At 41.4% G+C, this 23,226-nt stretch overlaps 1 protein-coding gene across 3 annotated transcripts in view; it reads right to left on the bottom strand.

Moving 5' to 3' along the window:
* Positions 1–410: 410 nt before the first annotated feature.
* clcn2c (chloride channel 2c) overlaps positions 411–23,226 on the bottom strand; it is a 99,435-nt gene continuing 76,619 nt past the window's right edge. For all 3 annotated transcript variants that reach the window (XM_068317371.1, XM_068317372.1, XM_068317373.1), the window contains 6 exons: positions 21,331–21,442; positions 20,197–20,267; positions 11,586–11,624; positions 10,356–10,460; positions 7,801–7,887; positions 411–6,169 (listed from right to left, as the gene is read on the bottom strand). In XM_068317371.1, coding sequence (XP_068173472.1) covers positions 5,975–6,169; positions 7,801–7,887; positions 10,356–10,460; positions 11,586–11,624; positions 20,197–20,267; positions 21,331–21,442 — 609 coding nt within the window. In that variant the 3' untranslated portion in view covers positions 411–5,974. The remainder of the gene's footprint in view (positions 6,170–7,800; positions 7,888–10,355; positions 10,461–11,585; positions 11,625–20,196; positions 20,268–21,330; positions 21,443–23,226) is intronic.

Below are 23,226 nucleotides of genomic sequence, written 5' to 3'. Positions count from 1 at the left end.
ATTTTCTCATAAGTATTAAAAGATCTCTGCAACACACACACTCAAACACACACTGTGGTCTATAGTTACTGCACTGCTAAGGTCTATAGTTGTGAGCAGCCTAATGATAATGATAATGATTCCCCAACCCTAATGTTAACCATCAGATCTAAACGCCTGCAGTCTAATTAAAAACACACACTATTCTAAAAAGTTTAAAGTCACAAAGTGGAATGTCCACACTCCTGGGTTAGAGAGCACACACACACACACACACACACACACACACACACACACACACACACACACACACACACACACACACACACACACACACGTCTCTGGAGGACGTCTCCTGCTCCCACCTGAAACTCACTCGGGGACGAAGCTGCAGCCGACTTAATGAATGAACTCATTTAGCTCATCAAGCTTTCACCAATGCACTCTCTACCCATTACAGCCCAGATGCTCTCATCTCATTCACAAACAGTACAACAGCCAAACTGTGTGTGTGTGTGTGTGTGTGTGTGTGTGTGTGTGTATGTGTGTGTGTGTGTGTGTGTGTGTTCTGTGAAAGAAAAGGCAACAGAAGGAAGGGACTGAAAAACAAGGATAGAAAAACAAGCGGAAAGGACACAGAAATCGTGAAAAAAAAAGTGTGTTGGTTTGCATCCCGTTACGGAGACAACTGTTTGGTTTAACACCCCCAATGGGAACCAGTGGAGTTCAGAGCTGTGTGACTGAAACTGATTTAACTTCTAAATGTTTAGCATTTCTTGTGTTTACAACACTCCAGCTGCTGCGTCAGACGTAAAGGCTGAACGTCGATCACGCCTTCAGAGGAATTTTACTTTTTCAAAGGTGGAGCAGAGCCTCAGGCTGTCTGTCTGTGTTCTGATCCTCGGCTGGGTTCTCTTTACAGTCTGGGGGGGGGGGGCAGCTCATTGGTGCTACATGAACTATTTGAGGTCCACTATTTGTTTTAAAGGAAAACCCTTAAAAACATTGTGGAAAACTGTTTGTGTCCAGAGATAAGTCTGTAAATTATGAACAATTACATCAAGTGGCGTCATCAATTTTTTAAAAAAAATGAAAGAAATCCTGTTTCTAAAGAAACATCGTCACTTTGTGTCCCACATTTGACAAAATTCAGTTTCATCTGCCACGTATTTAAAAAAACATGTCGAAAAGAGTAAATGAACAAAGCCGCTGCTCAAGACCTTTGAGACCACAGAGTTTTAGTTCAATATGGGTGTTTTTTTATTTTTACAGTTGTATTCATTCTTTAGCTTAGGAAACCATGTTTTATTATTTCACTCATTTGTGATTTTTTTTTTTTTTGTAGAATCAAAGGAAATAAAAAGAAGCAATTAAAGTAGTTTAAAAAGTTTTCGTTGCACGGACCCGTTCAACACCTGACAGTGTTTTCACAGACTTTCCTTTAAGGATAAATCCAACTAAATAAAACGATACAACCAGCATAAAAACTGGGTTTTTTTTCTTGTAAATATAATAAGCGTGAATCAAGTTTGTATCAACTTTATTAGCAGCGTCTTCGTAACGTCACACCAGCGTTTGTTTCTTGTTGGTTCTGCTAGCCCGAGAGTTTCAGCTTAGCGGTGAAGTATTCTGTTAGCCTTCCTTTAAGAAGGTGGTCATGTGACCGAGGCAAGCATCTCCACAAGTCAAGAGTGACTTGTAGACAGATGTTGAGGACAGAATCCACTCATTTAAAACAAAACATCACTCAGAACCAGATCAGAGAGAAAAGAGAAGTTCTGGATTCTTTCTGTGTGACCCGGTACTGTAAAAAAAACAACCTTCGACTCTGCACCGAAACAACTATTTGGACCAAAACGGACATGAACCAAGGAAGGAAACACTGCAGAAAAACAACAAAACCCCAAAAAGAAACACAAACGCCAGTCGTCTGCACCTCGTTTGTTAAAATCTCATTTATTCATCCCTGATATACAAAACAATGATTCGATTTTCTGTGAGAAAAAGAGAAAAATAGCTCATCTCAGTCCGGTCCGGGCCCCACGTGGGTCCAGGAGGCCCCTCATATGTACAAAGTGCAGTCCCTTAGAGCCATAAAGAGTGGATGAAAGACGAACCCCCCCCCCCACACACACACACTCAAAGCTCCTCCAGATGAGGAAGAAGATGGAGAGGACAATAAAACGGACGATGCCAGTGTTTTTGGGGCAGAGCTACAGCTCCAGTCATGCAGGATTCATCGGAGCGCCGGAGGAGAGACGATTCCCTCGGCCGAAAAAATAAAATAGAATAAAAAAAAGAAGAGGAGTTGAAGCTATTTTCTCTTTTTGAACAAAAGGCTAAAAAGGTGCAAACACTGTCCATAAATATCTACGTGATTCTAGTGAGATTTTGAACGAGGCTTCCCCTCATTCAGTCATCGCTTCTTCACACTCAGGTGCCAGAGTCAGTTTTTCATCATATACAAACATCTTTTTACACTTTTCACAGGTTGTTTTTTTTTTTTTTTTTTTTTTTTTTACAAAAATAAGGTCATCTTGCATTCATGATATCAATTAAAAACAGGGTTATAAAGTCAGATCATTCAGATCATTATTGCACAAATTAATTTCCTACATGTCGATTATTCCTAAAGAGAATGACAAAGAAAATACTACGACGTCTACTTTGATTAATTCAGATTAATAAATACGCATCTACTTCAGTTTATAGGAGTCTGGATTTAACTGTGACGGATTAAATCTACACGTCCGAGGAGGGAAAGAAGACAGATGAATGAAAATCAATGAAAAAACACCAACAAATGAATAAGAACTATATCAAAGATGTGGATCGCAGCCCCCGGGGCGAGCAGGGCTGTGACGACAACAGGTTTCCATGGCGATAATTTCACACTGTGCTGACAGATCATCCGCCCCACTTACATATTTGTGTACGTGTGTGTGTGTGTGTGTGGAAAGCGACTTGTCCAGATGCGTGCAACTACAAAAACAGATCGGAACACTTAGGTGTCGATTGCTTATCGATAAAGGAGGAATCAATGAAGGCACTTGGATTGATCATGTGACCAACAGATCACATGCTGGTCAGTCCAACATCAGTTTCACACACGTTCACTATTCCATCCGTCACGATTCTTCACCCTCTTATTGTTATTTGCACGTTAGAAATAAATGTCTTAGAAAATCGGGCAGCATGTTCAAAGATCAAAAAAGAAGAAATATAGATTAAAATCAAACTAACATCAATTGTGAAAAAAAAACTAAATACGTATATATATATATAAAAACAAGCTTTCGAAAAGAACAATTTTAGACATTAAATCATAAATTTTACATTAGAGAAATGATGTGTCATATATTAATCTGGAAGCATAACACTCATACAACCCAAACCCAGTTAAGAATAAGACAATGAATAAAGCTCATTGGATGAATGGTGGGTGGCAATCACAGTGAAAAATAAAAAAAATAATCAGACACTAGTATAAAATAAAAGATAAAGACAAATAAGATCCAGGCACAAGATGGAAAACACAAACACACAAACGTCATTCACTCGCTCGGCGTTTGCTCCCATCAGGCTTTTGGTTTTTGGTTCAGTTTGATCACATGACGCAGAGCTGACGTGCCAACTCGGATATCATCCATGCTAAACGCCGAAAAGCCACAATGAGGTTGGATGGGAGTGCGTCTTTAAGGCATCCGATAGTAGAGCTGATTCAGACGGTAGCACAGACCCCCCCCCACCAAAAAAAAATAAAAAAAATAAAAAAGGATGTAAAACCAGAGCGTGTCGCGTCTTTTGGGTCAGTCCCCCACATGTTAGTAAAATTGAGCTGGAAAAGGTGGAGGGAAGGAGGAGAGGGAGAACAAATCAATGTTAGTCTTGTGTTAAAGTTTAGTTAATAAAGGGTGTAAATAAGGTTTTTCCTATCCATCCACGTCCAATCGGATGTGATTTCTGGGGTTTCCTGTGTGAAGTTCCATCTAACGGAGGTTACCTCTTTGGTTTGATGACTTTGTGGGACACGTGAGGGGGGAGGGGAATAGAGGAACAAAGGAGCGATGTAGTCGATCAGTATCATCCTGATCCAAAACGGTTTTAATGATTCTTTATCGATATCGATTAACTTCACTGACGACACCTACAATGTTGAGTTTGATCTGGATCAAAGTTATTTTAGATCTGGTGACTCAGAATGAATCAGTCCAACAGGACACATAAAAAAAAAAGGGGGGGGGTTGTCGGTTCAAGTCCAGCGTGGATCATATCGAACTCAAGCACCTGTGTCTACAGGTCCGTGGTGTGTGTGTGTGTGTGCCTATGATATACTGACGTGAGAAAAGAAGAAATACATGAAATAAAACAAGTACTGAAAAAAATTGTTTGACTGTTGAAACAAATATTACAAACTAAAACGGAGCTGAACCTGTGCCGCTCGGCGTTCAAACATTAGTCCTGTGGATGATGGAGATCCACACAACAAAAGGTGAAAGAGTGACTCTAAATGAAGCGTCAGGTACAACCCTACCTTACAAATAAAAAAATGAATACTTTTTTTTTTTTTTTTGGAATGTGAAGCTCTTTATGGGAACCTAGAAGAAACTAATTCAGTTATTTTTGGGTGAATCTCTTCTTTAAAAAACAGAGTCGACCGTTTAATAACTCGGAGTCAACTGAAAACGCCGTAACGACACCCCCCCCCCACCAGCTCATTATTTGTGAGTTATGGATTTCCTTTAGTGTTTTTTTTTTTTTTTTTTTCCTGTCTTATTGAATCACGCGTCAGCTCATCAAAGCTCCTGGCGTTAATTAAACCTGCTCACTATTTGACATGTGGCCGCCGTACACGTGGAGACGAGCGCCGCCTCCGCCTCGGACTGTTACATCATCATCACGTCGCCGCCGACAATAATGAAGGTTAGCTAACGTGGAAATCAAAGGCAGACTGATGAGAGCAGCTGGTTAGGTAATGATGTCTTCATTCTTTCAACCATCCATTTGCCCCACCTCCACCCTCCTCCCTCGCTTCCTGCCCTCTCCATCCGCCCCAGCCTTTTCTGGAACGGTTATTAAGAGCTATATTTAGATAAAATGAAAACCTTGACTCCTCCGTCTCCTCCCTTTTCTGTGTTTGCGTGTCTTCTGTCGTTTGCGTTCTGTGGTTATAAAGGATGGTACCTTATGAAACAGGCTACCAGGGCATCCAGGTCTGCTTGCATAGGCTGGATTATCAATCTGACTGTGGCTGAGGAAGACTCAAGTAGAAGAAGAATAAGAATAATAATCTTAAAACAAAGAGTTACTTTAAAAAGAAATTCCAGGAAAACCCAGAAATAAAATCATTTAAGCCGAAAAATAAAAACAGATGTCTTCTCAAGGCGGTAAAAATAAAAATAAAAATGTGTAAGACATAATCGTTATCTCGCTCACATGTTCTCGTATTACACACTCACGCTCAAACACACACATTCCTCCTCCTCCTCCTCCTCATCTTCGTCGCTGAATTTCTCAAGTGGAAGACGTTCCAAATAAAAAAAAAAACAACAACTTTTACAGGTCAAAGCTTTTATCACACACACACACACACACACACGCACACGCACACACACACACACACACACGCATCCCTTTGTTAATCTGAAACCTTCTACCAGTTCTTTACAGGTTCTTTCTTGCTTTTTTTTTTTTTTTTGGCCACTTATCCACATTCGCTCTGCCGGGATGGGGGTGGGGGTGATGGGGTTATCGAGGGTAAATGGAGTCCACTCTCCCCCCCGGTGTTCCTGCTTTGTCAGTGCAAGGCTCCTGGAGGAAGCATTAGTGGGTCCAGGAAGTCAAGTGGACAGAAGGGAAACAGAGGAAATGAGGAATAAAACTCCAGAATAAAACACTGATCCTAAGCCCTGAGGATTTTTGCATGTTTGTGGCTTTGGAGATTAAATGTCTTCGCTTCCTCCTCTTCCTCTCTCTCCTCCTGCTCTTTTCCTCTTCACTGGGATTTCTCATCGGACTCGGACGGGGTGTGTTCTCGCGGCAGGGACATGTTCTTGTGTCGATCCCACAGCTTGTGGAGCTCGGTGGCTTCGTTCTCGCTGCTGCTGGTGCCGCTGTCCCGGAAGCTGGCCAGAGGCGGACGCACCTTCACCCCCTTCACCGTCACGGAGCCTTCGATGGCCTTACGAAGCTGAAGGGAGAGGGGAAAAGTTAGAGAGGAAGGAGTAAAGGTCGAACACCTCCACCTTCAACTTTAAGAAAATAGTCGTAAATCCATTTGCTGATGAAAACAGATGAACAACTAAACCACGTTTCGCCTGAATTTTGATGAATCCTTTACATCCTGATTGGCCTTCGGGTGGCCGGTAGTCTAATAATTTCTAGTCTGAAGGCTTTACTGGTTGAAGATTAGATGAGTAATGAATAATCTGAAAAATGGGCACACAAGAAAATCTAAAATCTTATTTTCCAGACTATAATGGAAAAGAAAGCTGGTGGTCAGAGGGCGGGAGGCCCCCGGAACACCGGGTCAGGGTGACCTCTGCTGATGTTTGCTGGATAGTTTCAGCGACCGAGGCTAGAGGAGAAATGAAAGGTGGAAAGGACTCAACAGTCATTAATCTCTGAGACCCCGACTTGCCACATAGACGCAAAAAAAAAGAAAGAAAGAAAAGAAAGTGGATTAAAAAAAGTCCACATCCAGTTGGATCTGCTTTGCCCTACTGTCTGCAGTTCACTCTAAGAAACGATCTCAAAAAAAGCGATAAATCAGCTCAGAATATTTGATTGAAAAGTGATTATAATGATGAATATATTTTTGATGTTTTGTGTTCTTTCAGCCAAATCCATCCCAAACACATTCTTTTTGTTTTCCAGGTCCAGACAGCTCAATCTGTAATATATGTTTAAAGTTTTATCAGAACAGAAAACTGAGACCTTTTCGAACCAATCTCGACTGATTTGGTTTAAATGACATTTTAAGACTCGAATCTAAAAGAAACTTTGATGCTTCTTGCTTTTCTCCACAAACTCTTCCATCCCCTAACTTCCTCATCTCTGTGAATGAATTTGTTTGATGGGGGGGGGGTGTGTGGATTCTTCTTCCAGATCCCGACTAAACAGCGCCTGCATACACAACCGTCACAGGGAAGCATCTTTCTGATTCTTATTTTGCACCAGGCCCCCGCAAGGTCGTAATATATAAACAGCACGTCGGTGTGACAGACACACAAACTGGGGGGGGGGACTGGACTTTATCGGCCTCGGCCGGGTTTTTGTCTGCTGGTGGAACGGCGAACAAAAAGCCCTAAATGTCAGGGACAGGCGGGCAACAACAACGCTCACCACTTCCTGGCCAATTCACAGAGAGCAAGAGGTTTTCAGTTGTTTGGGGGGGGGGTGGTGGTGGTGGAAAGCGAGGCGGAGGGGGGGGGGACAGAACAGCGCGAGAAACAATAGATAGAGACAGAAATATTAAGCAGCCTTTTGTCTGTCATAGTGCATAACAGGCAGGGGGAGGGGGAGCCATTAAAGCTGACTGAAATGTCATTGTGTGTGTGTGTGTGTGTGTGTGTGTGTGTGTGTGTGTGTGTGTGTGTGTGTGTGTGTGTGTGTGCGTACACACACAGCGTGGTGTCAGGACTCTAGATCATATTGACAGTGACTACGGTTATGAAAGCAGCAATTGTTAAATGAGGCCAGCTGTCCCCAAAAAATTAAAAAAAAATAAAAATCTGGATTTAGGTTCATTATGTGAGAAAATATTTAACATTTACAATAAAAAAAATCGATAAAAAACAAACCAAAATGAGATTTGGTTACCTCTTTCAGGGAGACCACCCCGATGAGGCGTCCGATGCTGGTGACGTAGGCGTGGTCGAGGCCCAGCAGGGAGAAGATGGTGTGTGTCTGCAGGAAGAGCACGAGACAAACGCTAAGGTCACTGACAACACCGACAACCCCACCCAAACAGATTCACTCAGCCAATCAAACGCTCAGATAAATGGAGACAGCCAATGAGCTTATAGTTCATTGTTGGAAAAGAAAAAAGCTGAATATTTCCTTTAAATGACTAAATAGATGAAGTTCAACCAAAATCAAAGCAAAGACGAAAACGGACTTCAGTGGATTGTAGAAACATAGACCCTCCAGATACGAGTTTAATCCGCCAACACGTGGTAAAGAACGAGATGCGGTCTCACTGATGTTGTATCCACCCACCAACACGTGGTAAAGAACGAGATGCGGTCTCACTGATGTTGTATCCATCCGCCAACTATCGGTGGTGTCCTGAAGTGTGACTCTTATCTCTACTTTTTTTGAATGTTGACACCATGAACACAACACGGCCCTCCTGCCTCCGGTAGCTTCGCCCTTTCAAACCGGCCGGGCTCCCAGCCAACACCACCACCCCCCAACCAGCCTCCATGCCAGTTGGCCTGGAGCAAAGTTCCTCCACCGGACGTGGAGAAGCCACTGCCTTGGCAGCCCGACGTCTTCACCCCCTCACTGAGCACCAGCATGTCGGCTGACACTCATGGCTACACCCAGAATCCCCTTGGGGGGGACTTGGCTCTGGCGCATGAGGCTTTGCATTCTGTGGCCTCTGTAGATAAGAAATGTCTTTTATGTTGGACATTTCTGCTTTGTTTGACCTCCACTAGTGAGGGATCGACCTTAAAGCATCACCCGTCCATCCTGTACTCAGCTTACTTCAGGTTCTTTCAAGGTTACTTTAAACTCCAATGCAGCGTTTTCGCCTGAGGTCACGCCTGAGGACAACTGGCTTTATGGCCTATGAGCTTCTTTCTCCCTCCTTTGGCATCACGAGGTTGTTTGTCTGCTTTGCTTCTCTTTCTTCTTGCTAATCCAACTTGGTGCCAGTCTCTATCTAAACAGTAGCTACCCCACAGTTCAGACAGGGTCATGTAGGTGGAACTGTACAGACTTGAGTTCCTACATGGTGACGACGCAATAACCTTCCTGTTTCTTCTTTATGACTTATTACTATAAGGTTAGAAATGTCAAAGTTAATTTCCTCATTAACCTCTGTTACGTTCAGGCACTTTAACACCAGTTTACTCTGTGGAGAGTTCATACTCTTCATAAAAACCAAAATCAAGGACTTTTTAATTAATTACTGAGCCCAATTTCCCAAAAATGAAATGACCCAACACAACAGAGACACGGATCAGGGCTGATTACTCTGATAACACCAAGAATTCATGAGAAATAACAAGATTTACAGAAGGTCACAGACAACAATAAATTAAAAAAACAATCTTCGGTCATCCAAGGCATTAGCTGTGCTGCATTAGTGAAATGTTTGACTTATGTTTTAGAACTTGTTGAAGAAAATAATGATGAGAATTAAAAGACCAAAAGCCAAAGTCACCTAAAAAAATCAACTAATGATAAAATTGGTGGGAAACTGAGGTTGAATCTGTATTAAACTGTTCAAGTCTGGTTCCTCAGTGCTTTCTTACCTTTACACTTGCTGACTATAATTTTAAACATTACGGACACTCACCCTGTTTCGCTCTATTTGTGCTCTCTGCTCTATTAGTAATGCCTTTACTGATGCCATCTCTTTGTCCCGATGGGGGATCATCAAATTTTCATCTCATCTTGTTTCCAATCCAAGAGTGGAAAAAAAGCAAGAGGTCAAAAACTTGAATGGCCGATTGGAAAGGTTCCTGATAAACTGTCCTGTTGGTCCTGCTTTCGGTATGCTCTGATTAGCCAGAATGGACATTTGGATCAACTGAAATAGATCCCTCTGCTATGAGAGAGAATTTCATGTGATTTCAGGCCAGGGTCAGCTGGAATCCAATCCCACAGTTTCCCCATAGGAGGAAGCTGCACCTTCTCCAGAGACGGCTCAACCCATTCACATCAATTGAAACTTTATTAACCAATTCAAGGCAACGCAATTGGAATTTAGAAATCAATCCAGCATCAGTAAAGCAATGTTAGAAAAAACCCAACCTGGACCAGCAGGTCTCTGCTCCTACATTTGACCCCAATTTGGACAACCTTAAACTGTATTGGAGAACTTTTCATGTGGATAAATGCTTTTAATGATATTCAAATGTTTGAAAATTCAGATTTATTCTGATAAAAATAAAGTAAAACATCCCTTAAACACACATTCTGTCAACCGGAGGGCAGCGCTGATGTTCAAACAGGCCTGTCAGGATGTTAAGTCTCATCTGACCCAGTTTGGATCCTGAATGTGTTGAGTTTTCAGCGTGAACAAACTGAATCACAGCACTACATGCACACACACACACACACACACACATGCACACACACACGCGCACACACACACACACACACACAGAGTCGATAAGTGACAGCTGCGTTCACAAGCAGACCTTATGCAGTGACGTGCGCTCCACCAGCTGGAACGGGGCGGGGTCGATCTTACAGTTGTTGAAGCTGACTTGTTCATCAAGTTGCATCTCTTCCCACTCGGCAATCTGGGAAAACACGCAGAGGAGAAGGGAGACGGAGAGGATTAACACCAGGAGGAAATCACAGATAGAGGAGGAATAAAAAAAGGAACGGTGTGACAGTGGAATTGGTCTTTGAAATAGTATTCCTACGCGAGCCTAATGTACAGCAAAAAAAAAAGAAAATAAAAAGAACAGATTGAAAGATGACTAAAGAAGTGAACAATGAGTGATATATTATATATAAATATATATATATATATATATATATAGAGAGAGAGAGAGAGGGCGTAGATGGAAAGTGTGAGAAATGTGAGGCTGACAGAGAGGAAATGAGAGTTCTTGTTGATGGATGATTTATAAGTGATATCATATCCAAAAATATCAAACTGCAGGGTAATTGTTCCGTCTAGCTCTGGCAGGGCCTGACGCCATCAAGTGGAAATGTAGATTCAAGCTAGGCTTATATAAAAAATTCAATGACTGATATCGATAGGAAAATTTTTTTTGTGAAAATGATGTGGTTTTTTTTTTTGATTGTCAACCAAAATTGAAAAGCCGGAGATGTATCTCAGTGTCAGAGCGCTTTACTTGACCCAGAGTTCACAGGTCAACTGTAAACCGGTTCCAAGTCCACATTAATGCAGAGTGTTGCAGCAGGAAGGGCATCCAGCATAGAAAACTTTACCATCAAATATGAGCGTTTATCTAAAATGGAATTTTTAAAAAAAATTGACCAAATTGGATCTGGATTAAGTATTTGACATTGCCTGATGGAAGAGTCTGGTTGGAAAACAGTATTTAGACGGTCAAGGTCCATCGGGTTTATGTGACTGAACTTAATCGACTCACACTTCCATAATAGACAACATGTAAAAATAGTAAAGTGGGACTATTAAGATAATTGACAAGTTGATGCAGAAGTGGCCAAAAAACAACAACAACAAGAAACATTTTCTAGAAGTAGGATCAGGTAAGACTAAAAAACTGACATTGGTGAGTAAGTAAATTAGAATGACGGATCTGTTGAAGGACTAACAGCGTCATCCCTGACAGCTTGCTGCTGCACAGGGTTGTTAGGTGTGTGTGTGTGTGTGTGTGTGTGTGTGTGTGTGTGTGTGCATCTGATGTGTGGCTGGCAGCGTGTCTCACCTCTCTGATCGTCATGTCGTCCTCCACGTCTCCATCGTCCTGTCGAGAGAGAGGCGACAGGAGAAGGTGAGCCTTCGGATTAGAAACAACACAAACACAGAAGCAGAGCTAGAATGGTGAACCAAAGGATGATAAATAACGGCGTCTGTTTATTTATTTAATTTTTTAGCATGACATTAGATATTTTTTCGTGCCTTTGTGTTGCGCTTCAGCCGGGCACAAAAAGACAAATGACATGTTGAAAACACACGATGGGGCCACGCGTGGCGGCGCGGCGCTGCCGTGTGGAGACAGATGGACGCACACGGAATGAGTGACTAAAGCAGCGACTACAGTACATCTAATGAATGCGGGGGACGTGATGTATGGGATGTCAGAGCAGATGATCATTACGGTGATGGATCGGCGGCGCACGCACTCGTCACGACTCGTGAGGCTGAAGTCTGACGAGTGGGACTCAAACTAGCAACCGTAAGATTGGCAGATAAGCGCTGAGGATGCTGGGTTGTGGTGTGTGTGTGTGTGAAGCTCTGTGCTTGTGTCACACCTTAACACACGACTGGAGGGGTTCAGCCGTGTGTTTAGCATCCAGGTATTCACGTTTTCAGGATTGAATTCGGGAGCAGATCGGTGGAAATGTGTGTGTGTCGGAGAGAGAGCGAGTGTGACACAGGGGCTGATGGGAGCCCTGAGCTCATTTATCCTCATCGCTGCGATGGACGACCTGTTGGTAACCCTAGCAACTGTTGCCGCGGGCTAGAAAGAGCTTCCCTACTGTAGCACTATGCAAGCAAAGGCCAGACGTGCCTGGAGTTGATTAGGCAACACACACACACACACACACACACACACACACACACACACACACACACACACACACACACACACACACACACACACACACACACACACACACACACACACACACACACACACACACACACAACTGATCATTCCACCCGTCACGAGGGTCTTTAATGGTGATGTTGTTCAGATGATGTTAAGGTTTCATCTGTAAAATGTGAACTGAAGTAATGGGGGAGAAAGAGAGAAGTATATACGAGTTTAATCCGTTTTGCGACTGAGCTCACAAGATAAATACATTTTCTGTATTTCAAGTAACTAAAATAATTTTAATCCTTTCCAGCCTTGTAAACCCCCCCCCCACTAAATTAAAAAAAATTTTTTTTATTATCAACCAATAGACATGCATACTCTTCCTATGTGTAATTAATTATATATAAGTTACGTAAATAATGATAACGAATGTTGTATCCATCCGCCGAAACGTGGTAAAGAACAAGATCCAGTCTCACTGATGTTGTATCCATCCAACAACACGCGGTAAAGAATGACATCCAGTCTCACTGATGTCGTATCCATCCACCAACACGTGGTAAAGAACGAGATACGGTCTCACTGATGTTGTATCCATCCGCCAACACGTGGTAAAGAAGGAGATCCGGTCTCACTGATGTATCCATCCGCCAAAACGTGATAAAGAACGAGATACGGTCTCACTGATGTTGTATCCATCCGCCAACATGTGGTAAAGAACGAGATCCGGTCTCACTGATGTATCCATCCACCAACACGCGGTAAAGAACGAGATCCATCTTTGCTTCCTTTCTACAACCAAAAGACACAATCAGTGTCAGCCATTCAAGCAGGATCTAGGTCAGCAGCGAGCACACACACACACACACACACACACACTGTACACACACTCTAAGATTATGTATTCAACTCAAGTATATAATTAGAGTTTTATGAGTGTGTACATTAGGAGCTTTGGCCACAGGCTTCTTTATCTCCCCAGCCTGCAGTAGGGTGCAGATCTTAGTGATAAGTCTTCTTTTGTACTTCCTGTTTTGGTGATTGGGTGCTTTAGCATCACCTCGGTTTAAAACAGCCTCCAGTTTAAAGACTTTAAACGAATCATAAAAAAAACTAGTCCAGCAATGAAGAAAGTTATAATAAGTATGTTTTTCAGCAGAAGTGAAAACTTAACTGTTCTTGTGTGAAGACAGGGATTTTTAACATCAGTCCTGTTCAGCGCTGTATAGAAATATATCTAATTTGCATTTATTTAAATTAGGGGTAAAGAACACTCCGTATCTGTTCCCTGTCATTAAGGAACAGTGAATTCTGAAGAATTTTTGGTGCCGATCCATCAAATAACGAGTCTGTTACTCATCAGCGGTTTCTATATTAGACAAGTGGACTGTATGGCTCGTCACATTTAACAAAGAGAATCCGTACCGACTGCAAATTGGTGCACGTTTTAGATCCTGTTCATTCCAGGGTGGGTTCATCCAAATTACCCATCAATCCACTGAAAGTTCCATAAAAATAATTCAGTCTGGGCCATAAAAAGTATTTTTTGAAGCTGGTGGAAATATTGGATGGTAAAAAAAACCAGAGATTCTTTTCAACTTAAAGAAAAACACAAACAAACCCCCCCCCCGCTTAAATTCCATTAACCTCCTAATGGCGCGGGGGGAAAGACGGATGACTTCCTGCAGACGTGTGCAGGCAGGTCGCTGCTGCTGGTTTCACATTGCTTCCAACATGTTATGGCTTCATCCAATCATCTGATTAACGACCCGCCGCGTGCGCTATAAAGCCACCAACCCTTTTTAATATTCTAAGTGCTTCCATTGATGCTCTCAAAACCTGCAAAACAATTCCTCACCTTGAAAGTATCTGATTTGGAGCAACAAATCAATTCACACTCAAAACAAATTACCACCACCGTGTGTCACACTCATCTTCTCCAGATAAATCCGACCTCTCAGTCTGAATCGCTCTGACGTGGGAAATAAAAACCGTCCCCTGAATATTCCTCCCACCGAAAAGAAATCTTTTTTTAAGACCTATCTTTTCTATTGTGTTTTAATTAAACATATTCCGTTAAACATACCAGATGCAGCTGGTACTTTACGTGTGAAATGGTTCTAGTTATGCAAACAGGAAGTGAAGCTGCATCTCCAGCTGCAACAGAACTTTAAAATTTGCATTTAAAAGAGTCAAGCTGTAGTTTAAATGCAACACAAAAGAAACAAAAGGAGAATGAAGTCTCAAAGTAATAAAACAGGATGAGGCAAGGTGCCAAAAAATATATAAAAAATAAAAATAAAAAAAAAACCCACAAGCCATCATAAATAAGGCATGGAGGCATTACGAAGACGCAAAAAGTGGTGGGAAAATAATGAGAAAAAGTGCCAGGAGAGACTGGGAGGCAAGGCGGCATCATTTCTCTGAAACACACCACTGATATCATTTACCCTCCATCAATATTTCACACCCCAAGATGGACAAGAGGAAGGGATTGTCGAGAGAGGGCGACAGAAATATATAAAAAAGAAATGGGGGCTTTGATCAAATCCTAAAGATGGACAAAAAGTATGAAATTGGAAAGCAAAGACTAATACAGAAAGAAACATTGGATTAAAAAAAAAAAGAATTTTTTTGGGCATCATAGAAATGCAATAATCAGCATTACATTTAATACACTGAGGAACAGTAATAATAACTTCAGATGACGTCGGAAAACAAGCACACTGTAGATGCACACGGATGAAGTGCTGCGGGATTTAATATGTAATTAGCTCACTACTGGGAAAATAATGACTAACATGCTTCGAGGCCCACTTATCACATCCAAAAATTCTAATAATGCACCATCTGTCTCAGCATTGGCCATAAAATATGGTTCTCATGGGGACACTTAATAAATCACTGAAGTCGATGGAATTAAACCTGTGGAAACCTGACCGGTGTCCATCAAGCTGGAAACTGTGATCGATAAAAAGAAAAGTCAAACAGATGCATAAAAACAGGCTTTCTTTCATATTCCTGATCTGTGATTGGTTAGTGGTTCTTAATTTAACTCGGTTTCATCTTCCTGCCGTCGTTTCTACCGGATCTGATCTTGAATCTTGATTCTGGATACGAATCATTGCATCCAGGAACATAAAAGCTCTATAAACTTGTTACAGCAGCGTGTGTGGAGATAAATTTGTTCCCACAGCGCCTCATCTACCATATTTCATGTACAGGGTGGTGTTAAAATTGCAGATGAGGATATGGGGAAAGAGTGTGTGTGACTTCAATATAGTTGGATGCAATTATCCAGAACGCCAGCATATAAAAAAAAAACATGGTTATTTCCAAATGAATACATTTTAAGGTGAAATAAAGGAAGTGACCTGGAAACCGTTTGTCTGCCTGTCCTCTTATTTCCTTTCACTTCCTGTCTGAGTCTCTCTCAGCTCTAAGATCAAAAATCCAAATATTCTCATTTTATTCGTATCTTTTCCTCCTGAAGTGGGCCGGATAATTCACAATAAGTTAATGCAACCTTTTATACTAAAAGGCTATGCTAACACAGATTAGCAGGAAGCAGGAAGACGGCCCTTTGAAAGTCAGGGTGATCACGGTGAAATGCCACGTACGCCGCGCCGCATCTCTTTATCGCTCATAAGTTAACTCCAGAGTTCATTTAAATGTCTGCATACATTTGCTGTTATTAGTTTGGAGTGAATCGTGCTTTCATTCACTTGGGGGGGGGGGTGCAACCCCCTCCACTCCCTATAAAAACAGACACTTGGGTGTCTCTACATCAACTGAAGGAGAACCTTCTAATTGACAGGCTTCATAAAAACACGGCCTTCCATGGGAATCATGCAGGACGCTGCAGTGAATCAGTAATGGGACGCTTATCCGCTTTGAATTCTACTCGTGACATTAATGCCGTTTTTTTTTTTTTTAAATTCTGACATTTATTGCAGCAGAACAAGCAGTAAGAAGTATAATGTGACCATTTGGTACATTTATCATTCATGTAATGTCATATTAATCAGGTTCGGTTCAGTCTCCAGCGTGAGCGCTGTGACGGTGTGGAATTCACGCCTGAAGGTTCCCACTTTAACCCCACAAATATTAAAAAATAAAACCCCACTAAGCACGGCTGTTTTTTTTCTCTTTCTAATTTTGGACTCCAGCTGAGTTCCTCAAGGCAGGTCTGACCTCTGCTGTGATTTCATCGCACCATGGACGGAGTCCACAAGCCAAAGTTCTGAATTGTGAGACAATTTCAAGTCGTTTTTTATGGTCAGATAAAAAATAATGATGGACGCGCCGCTGCTGTTGAATCTGAAGAAGCAGCATGCAGCTGAGAAGATGTGTTAAAATATTTTACAGCATGGGATTAAACACAGGCCTGTGAGCGATGGAAGAAGAAATGATGCAGCAGGAGAATTAAAATATGAACATTCAATAAAATACTGGAGCTCAAGTTCCTCCAGGATCAATCATTAACGGTATTCAGGGTTGTGCTGACACAATAATGAACGAGATCCAGAAATGATATTCCAATGATAAATCGGAATAAATAATGGACATAAATACGTCGTCTCAGGTCTGATGTTAACTTACAGTAGCTTTGGCGTGTAAATCTTCCATTGCAGTGGACTGCAGCTTTTTTTTTTTTTTGGATCGCTATCTTTTAATTACTTATTCGTTAAACTTTGTTGTAAAATTTTGCCCTCCCTGAAACCGCTATTACTTTTTTGGCCACCAGCCAATCAAATCTAGGCAGTGCACTTAAAAAAAAAAAGGCACTTAATTTTCTGTATGTTAATGCAACTTCAGATTAAATGCAAAGTACATTTTGGATGCATAGATATTGCAGAGTCAGCGTGGCACCGGGGGAAGTGACTGGGAAACGGTCGAGGGAAGCTGAAGTCTGCTTAGAGGAGCAACTTTACGTCTATGCTACATTCCAGATGCTAAAATAATTTAAAATTGACATTTTGGTACTTTAATAAATGCATCTTTACTATTATTTCACTAGCGTTAGGTTAATAGTGTAAAAAATCAACAGTCTATTCATCAGAGAACCAACTGGATGATTCTGTTTGACAACATTCACTACTATCACTGGAATTACTACTACCTAGAAGGACACCACAGAAACAAAGCTGTAGTTTAGTGCATTAGTAAAATATTTTTGGTTTAATCCCAAGAAAGGAAGTTTGATTTTGAAACAAGTCAGTTTTTGAACCAAACACGATAGGTGTTTGAGTGTGCGAACCCAGCTAGCTCACCTCGGTTCATGTGTATGCAGATGATGCACTGATGTTTGTGAATAAACAGTTTGTCTGGCAACACAATCAAATATTAATGGAAGATAAAAGTTCACTTGGGTTTGAAAATTTTCACAATAAAAGTGTAGAAAAAAAACAACCATGTTTCTCCTGTCTAGAATGAAATAATAGAAATACAGAAACACCACAACCTATTGTGTGCTCGCGTTAGTTTGCTGGTTTGTGTGTTTTTAAACGTCTTAACAGCAGATCGACAGTAAAATGTTCAGAATGTGGGAACATGTGGGTAAAATGCTCACCCCATAGAAACTCTTTAAGCTGGGTGGTGGCTCCTAGTGAACGAAATGACATTTAACGTGATGCGTGACAAACAATCTTATGATGCTTTGTCGGAATGAATAAATTAATAAAAATTAAATGTGTAGGTATTTTGTCTGAATTAGTGATTATTGGTCTGATGCATGATTGTAAGACTTAATAGTTTTTGATTTTTGGATTTCTGATCATTTTTCCATGCAATCCTGGATGTTTTTTGACTGATTTGTAGTCAGAGGCTCGTTTCATCATTTTGTTTCGTTTTCCTTCACCCCCCCCCACCCCCGCATGAAGCATGAGGATTGCCCATTTCTTTCAGTAGAACACACATTGGGATTTCCTGTGTCACTTCAGGGACAGGGTCAGGTCCGCCCTGAGAGGTCGTCACTGATTGGACACCTCGGGTGACATCACTGATGATGACAACACAGCATGCCTGGTTGAACAGCCTCGTCCTTGTCGGACTCTTGACCACCTCGAAAACCTCATTTAAACTGAATATTCAATATTCATAATTTTTTATTTCATGTCATTCTAATAACTTAAAAACATTCTAACCACAAATAAGTTTGGGCCATGATTTGAATACTAATTTAAAGACAGTGAATGTGTTTATAATGTTATAACGTGTATTACTGTGTAAATAAAAAGTTTGACACTTCACAGCAATACGCTTTGTTTAATGTGAAACCCATTGGCCTGTAGTTTTAACCACGCCCACCTGTGAGGTCATAGCGCCCTGCAGGACAGGGTGACGTCACTGAATTGACGGGTGAATTTCAAAATAAGAGAATCATTACAGTTTTTTAACCCTAACCCTAACCCTAACCCAAGCACTGGCAGTTATCAGAGGTAATGTAGAGGTTTGTAGATTATACGTCGGTTTAAAAAAAAAAATTACGTTTACGTCGTTTTACTCCAGTTTACGTCCGTCTACCACAAATATTAGAATCATAAAATCACTGCTAAACCGTTAACAGCACATAATGTCATGTTGCTGTGCAATAAATCAGAATAAAACATATAATATCATATTATCAGCCTGTAGCAACCCCCGTGACCCACAATGAGGAAGAAGCAGCTGAAGACGAGACGGAGACGTTTTTTTATGTATTATATTAAATCATAAAATTTAATTGTCAGCTTAAATAGATGAATATCAACTAAATATTATTAAAATACACTCACTAATAGTTTAACCTGGAGACGAGTTAATCCAATTTACCACGCGTCTCCTGGTCAATGACGTAACCTGAGCTTTACCTATAGTTCTAGTAGTTCAGATGTTCACTAACATTGTTTTGACAGGAAAACCAATGAGAACGGGCCAATCAGAGGCAGTCCTGGGTCAGAAGGTGGGTGGGGGGGGTTCAGGTCCTACAAGGAGGAGGATGTTCAACTCTTCAACTCTACAAACGACGACACAAACGGCCGGAACAGAGAGAATCTGCATTTAGGATTAGTCCTACGATGAGATGGCGATGTGACAATCGGTTGATTGGTTGATGAACTGGTTGTCGGGCGAGATTCCGGGGGCATCGGAATAGCCCCCCGATGGGGAAGTCTTACCACGACGGATATCCGCACCCGTTTGGACGGCCTCCTGTGCTCAGGAGACACGGGCCTTTCCACGTTGTTGTTTTTCTTGCAGGCGACCAGAAACAAGCAAACAACGTTAACAACACGCTCAATCCCACACAGACGTGACAAACCCCCCCCCTTCCTCACAAGAGACCACTCTGACTCGTGAAAACTTCCCTGCAAAAGCTGGGAAACATTGATTGTGAAACTTATTTACGTGAAACAAACCATTAAAGGAAGATCATTATGCATGAGCGAAGAAGTTTTTTCTTTAAAGCCTGGCGACGCCGAGGCAAAATGGAAAAAAAGGTTTTTTTAAAATCCAGGCTGATTTAAGAGTGTGTGTGTGTGTGTGTGTGTGTGTGTGTGTGTGTGTGTGAGCAAGTGTGTGAGTGTGTGTTAAGTATATGTATTTTTTCGCTTTGTGTAGGAGGTACAGTACTGCGGAGCGTGAAGGACTGTATGTGAGAGATAGCATAGGACTGTGTGGGCGTGCAGAAAGTGTGAATGACAGGATGTGAGCCACTGTGAGTGTGTGTGTGTGTATGTGTGTGTGTGTGTGTGTGTGTGTGTGTGTGTGTGTGTGTTTGAGGACACGGTCTCACCTCCAGGCTTTCTGCGTCTGGAGTGGCACAGAACAGGTTCTTTAAAGCAATACCAGAATTATCATGTGGGCCTGAAAGAGAAAGAAACGATGGAGTGAACTGAAGCCTGAAGGGGCGAGACGCTTTAAGTGACTTAAGTCGCATCTAAAGAAGCATTACAACCTATTGTATTCTATTTGTATTAGTTTTTTTGATAAAATAGATTATTTATCAGCATTTTGCATCAGTCAAACCACACTAGACTGCGGTGGTACCTCTACTCTTCAAACAAAATTTTCTACTTACGAAACGCCTTAACAGGAAAATTTTGCCTCTAGTTACGAAAGAAATTTCGAGGTACGAAAGGTAAAAATACAGTATGGGCTGATACTAGAAGCTCCCACAGGTTCCTAAACACAACGTTCTCATAGCTGCTCTGCCATTGGCTATTACCTAGCGTCCTGGCATCCCATTGGCTAAGAGGGACCTCTTACGTTATGCACAACTCTCATTTATTGTGTAATAATCTAATCGTAACATGAATTTGTTACGTGTTTTGATGCATTTTTATGCTTTATAAAACATTTATGTCTGAATTTTGGGGGGCTTGGAACGGATTAGGGCATTAGCATGGAAAACGCGTCTCTACTCACGATAATTTTCTGCTTACGAAATTTCTTCCAGAACCAATTAATTTAGTAAGTAGAGGCACCGCTGTACTTTAAATATTTAAGTAGAACAGCTATTTCTAAATAAAGCGTGACAGCTTAGCATGATTTATGCTGAAATCTAGACTTGCTGCATTAAAATGATATCGATTTGCATCGTGAGTGATTTCTGATGTCAATAAAATGACATAATTGACAAATGCATATATTTTCATTTGACAAATTGAAAGTTTGGCAACAAGATTTTTTGTTGGTCTTACTTCAAGTAAAAATTTAATCTATTTGTTTTGGTATGATCTAAGAGATGCAGAGCGGGAGAGAATAAAGGTGCTATTAGTGATATGAGTTTGCAGGGAAAGAGCTGATTTACAGAGACTCCTTCCAGACCTATTAAATCTCATTCACTTGGAAACCTTCTGTATATGTGTGTGTGTGTGTGTGTGTGTGTGTGTGTGTGTGTGTGTGTGTGTGTTTGTGTTTCCCTTACTGCTGGGTATCTCAGATGGTCGCTCGACCACCGAGGGTCTCTTCAGTGCAGGTTTGAGAGGCTTCTGAACGACTGGACGAACGGGACTGAAGGTTGACTCTTCAGTGGAGATCTGCACACACACACACACATACACACACACACACACACACACACACACACACACACACACATAGGATGATAAGAAAGAGCACTCAACCCCCCCTGATCCTGCTTAAGGGCTCAACCCCTTCTTCTTCCTGCAGTCTCATTAGACTAATGGATGTACATCTTCAGAGTGTTGAGATGAAGGCGAATCAAAAAGGGGGAAACAGAGGAAAAGAAAAGGCCCCAGCAGGAGGCCGGAGCTGATAGATGAGCTCTTCATGCTGGCCTTGATCTAAAATTTCATGACTTCAATGATTTTCCATGCTGGCATTTCCATTACATAAAAATATTTTTTTGCTGGGTTATTTTTTTTTTTTCTTGAAGTGGGGGCAAATTCTGGACTCCAGCGTAAATTTATTTCAGGGATCAAAAGCTGGAGTACGAATCTCGACAGAAATAAATGAAGCCAGTAATTCCGTGAAGATGCCTTATCTGTTAATGTAATCATATTCCTGGTGTGCTGAGCTGATATTGTCTTTTAATTCAATACCAGACATCATCATTAAATTCAGCCAGTCCTGAGTGTTTTCCCTCACTAATCTCTAAATTGAATACAAGTGTTTTCGTTGAACGCTGGCGAGTGAGCCGACATTGTTAACACAAAAAAACTTTAATTAAGTCCTTTAAAAAGCACCGATGGAAGCAGAAGAGGAAGAATCTGAGAAAACGGGGGGGAAATGTGGTGAAGACAAGGTCGGAGAAATGAGGAAAAAGAAAAGTAAAAGTGTGCCTCATTCTCTCTCTCTCTTACTCACACACACACACACACACACACACACGCACACACACACACACACGCACACGCACACGCACACACACACACGCACACACAGATAAGGAGAGAGAGAACTAATTAAAGAAGAGGAGAAAACAACCGAATTAGCTGCGGTTCTTGAAGCGGTTCTGTTGCTGCTTCACCAAACGAACGACTGTCGTCGGGGAAGGACGATCAATGCAGGACGCTCCTTATTATAAAAGACTGCATGTGTTCCTGGCATGCATTTTATATGTAATGATACGATGTCCAGCTTCTCTTTTTCAACCTTTACAACAGGTTTGAACTGTTGTTTGAATCCAGGTTCAGTCAGGCTCTGTGATCGACGGTAGCTTCAGGGTTTACGGTGTGACGATGAAAACATCATGATAATTAAAGCTGGACTTTTAGTTCATAGAATAAGTTTGAACCACAATCAGTTAGTTCTCAGGTTTACTTTCAAGCATTTGAAATAAACTGATTTAATCTTAGATTCTAAGGGTACAACATCCGAGACCGGATCTCGTTCTTTACCACGTGTTGGTGGATGGATACAACATTAGTGAGACCGGATCTCGTTCTTTACCACGTGTTGGTGGATGGATACAACATCAGTGAGACTGGATCTCGTTCTTTACCACGTGTTGGTGGATGGATACAACATCAGTGAGACTGGATCTCGTTCTTTACCACGTGTTGGTGGATGGATACAACATCAGTGAGACCGGATCCCGTTCTCGTTGGTGGAGTAAAGACTTTGCTTGTGTGTTCTCGTGACTTTTGCGTTTCTTTTCATTCTAATTCATTGTTTACGTACCTTATATATAATTAATTACACACAGGTAAAGTCTGCATGTCTATTGGTTGATAAAAAAAACATGATTTTTTCATAATTTAGGGAATTTGGAGCTTTTTTACGAGGCTGGAACAGATTAAAATCATTTTATTTAATTTAAATGGGGAAATGTTTGACTTATGAGCTCACAGAACGGATC

Source organism: Antennarius striatus, chromosome 6, assembly GCF_040054535.1.
Source record: "Antennarius striatus isolate MH-2024 chromosome 6, ASM4005453v1, whole genome shotgun sequence".
Lineage (NCBI taxonomy): Eukaryota > Metazoa > Chordata > Actinopteri > Lophiiformes > Antennariidae > Antennarius > Antennarius striatus.
Note: the sequence above shows the minus strand (reverse complement) of the source record. Positions and strands in the feature narration are given on the sequence as shown.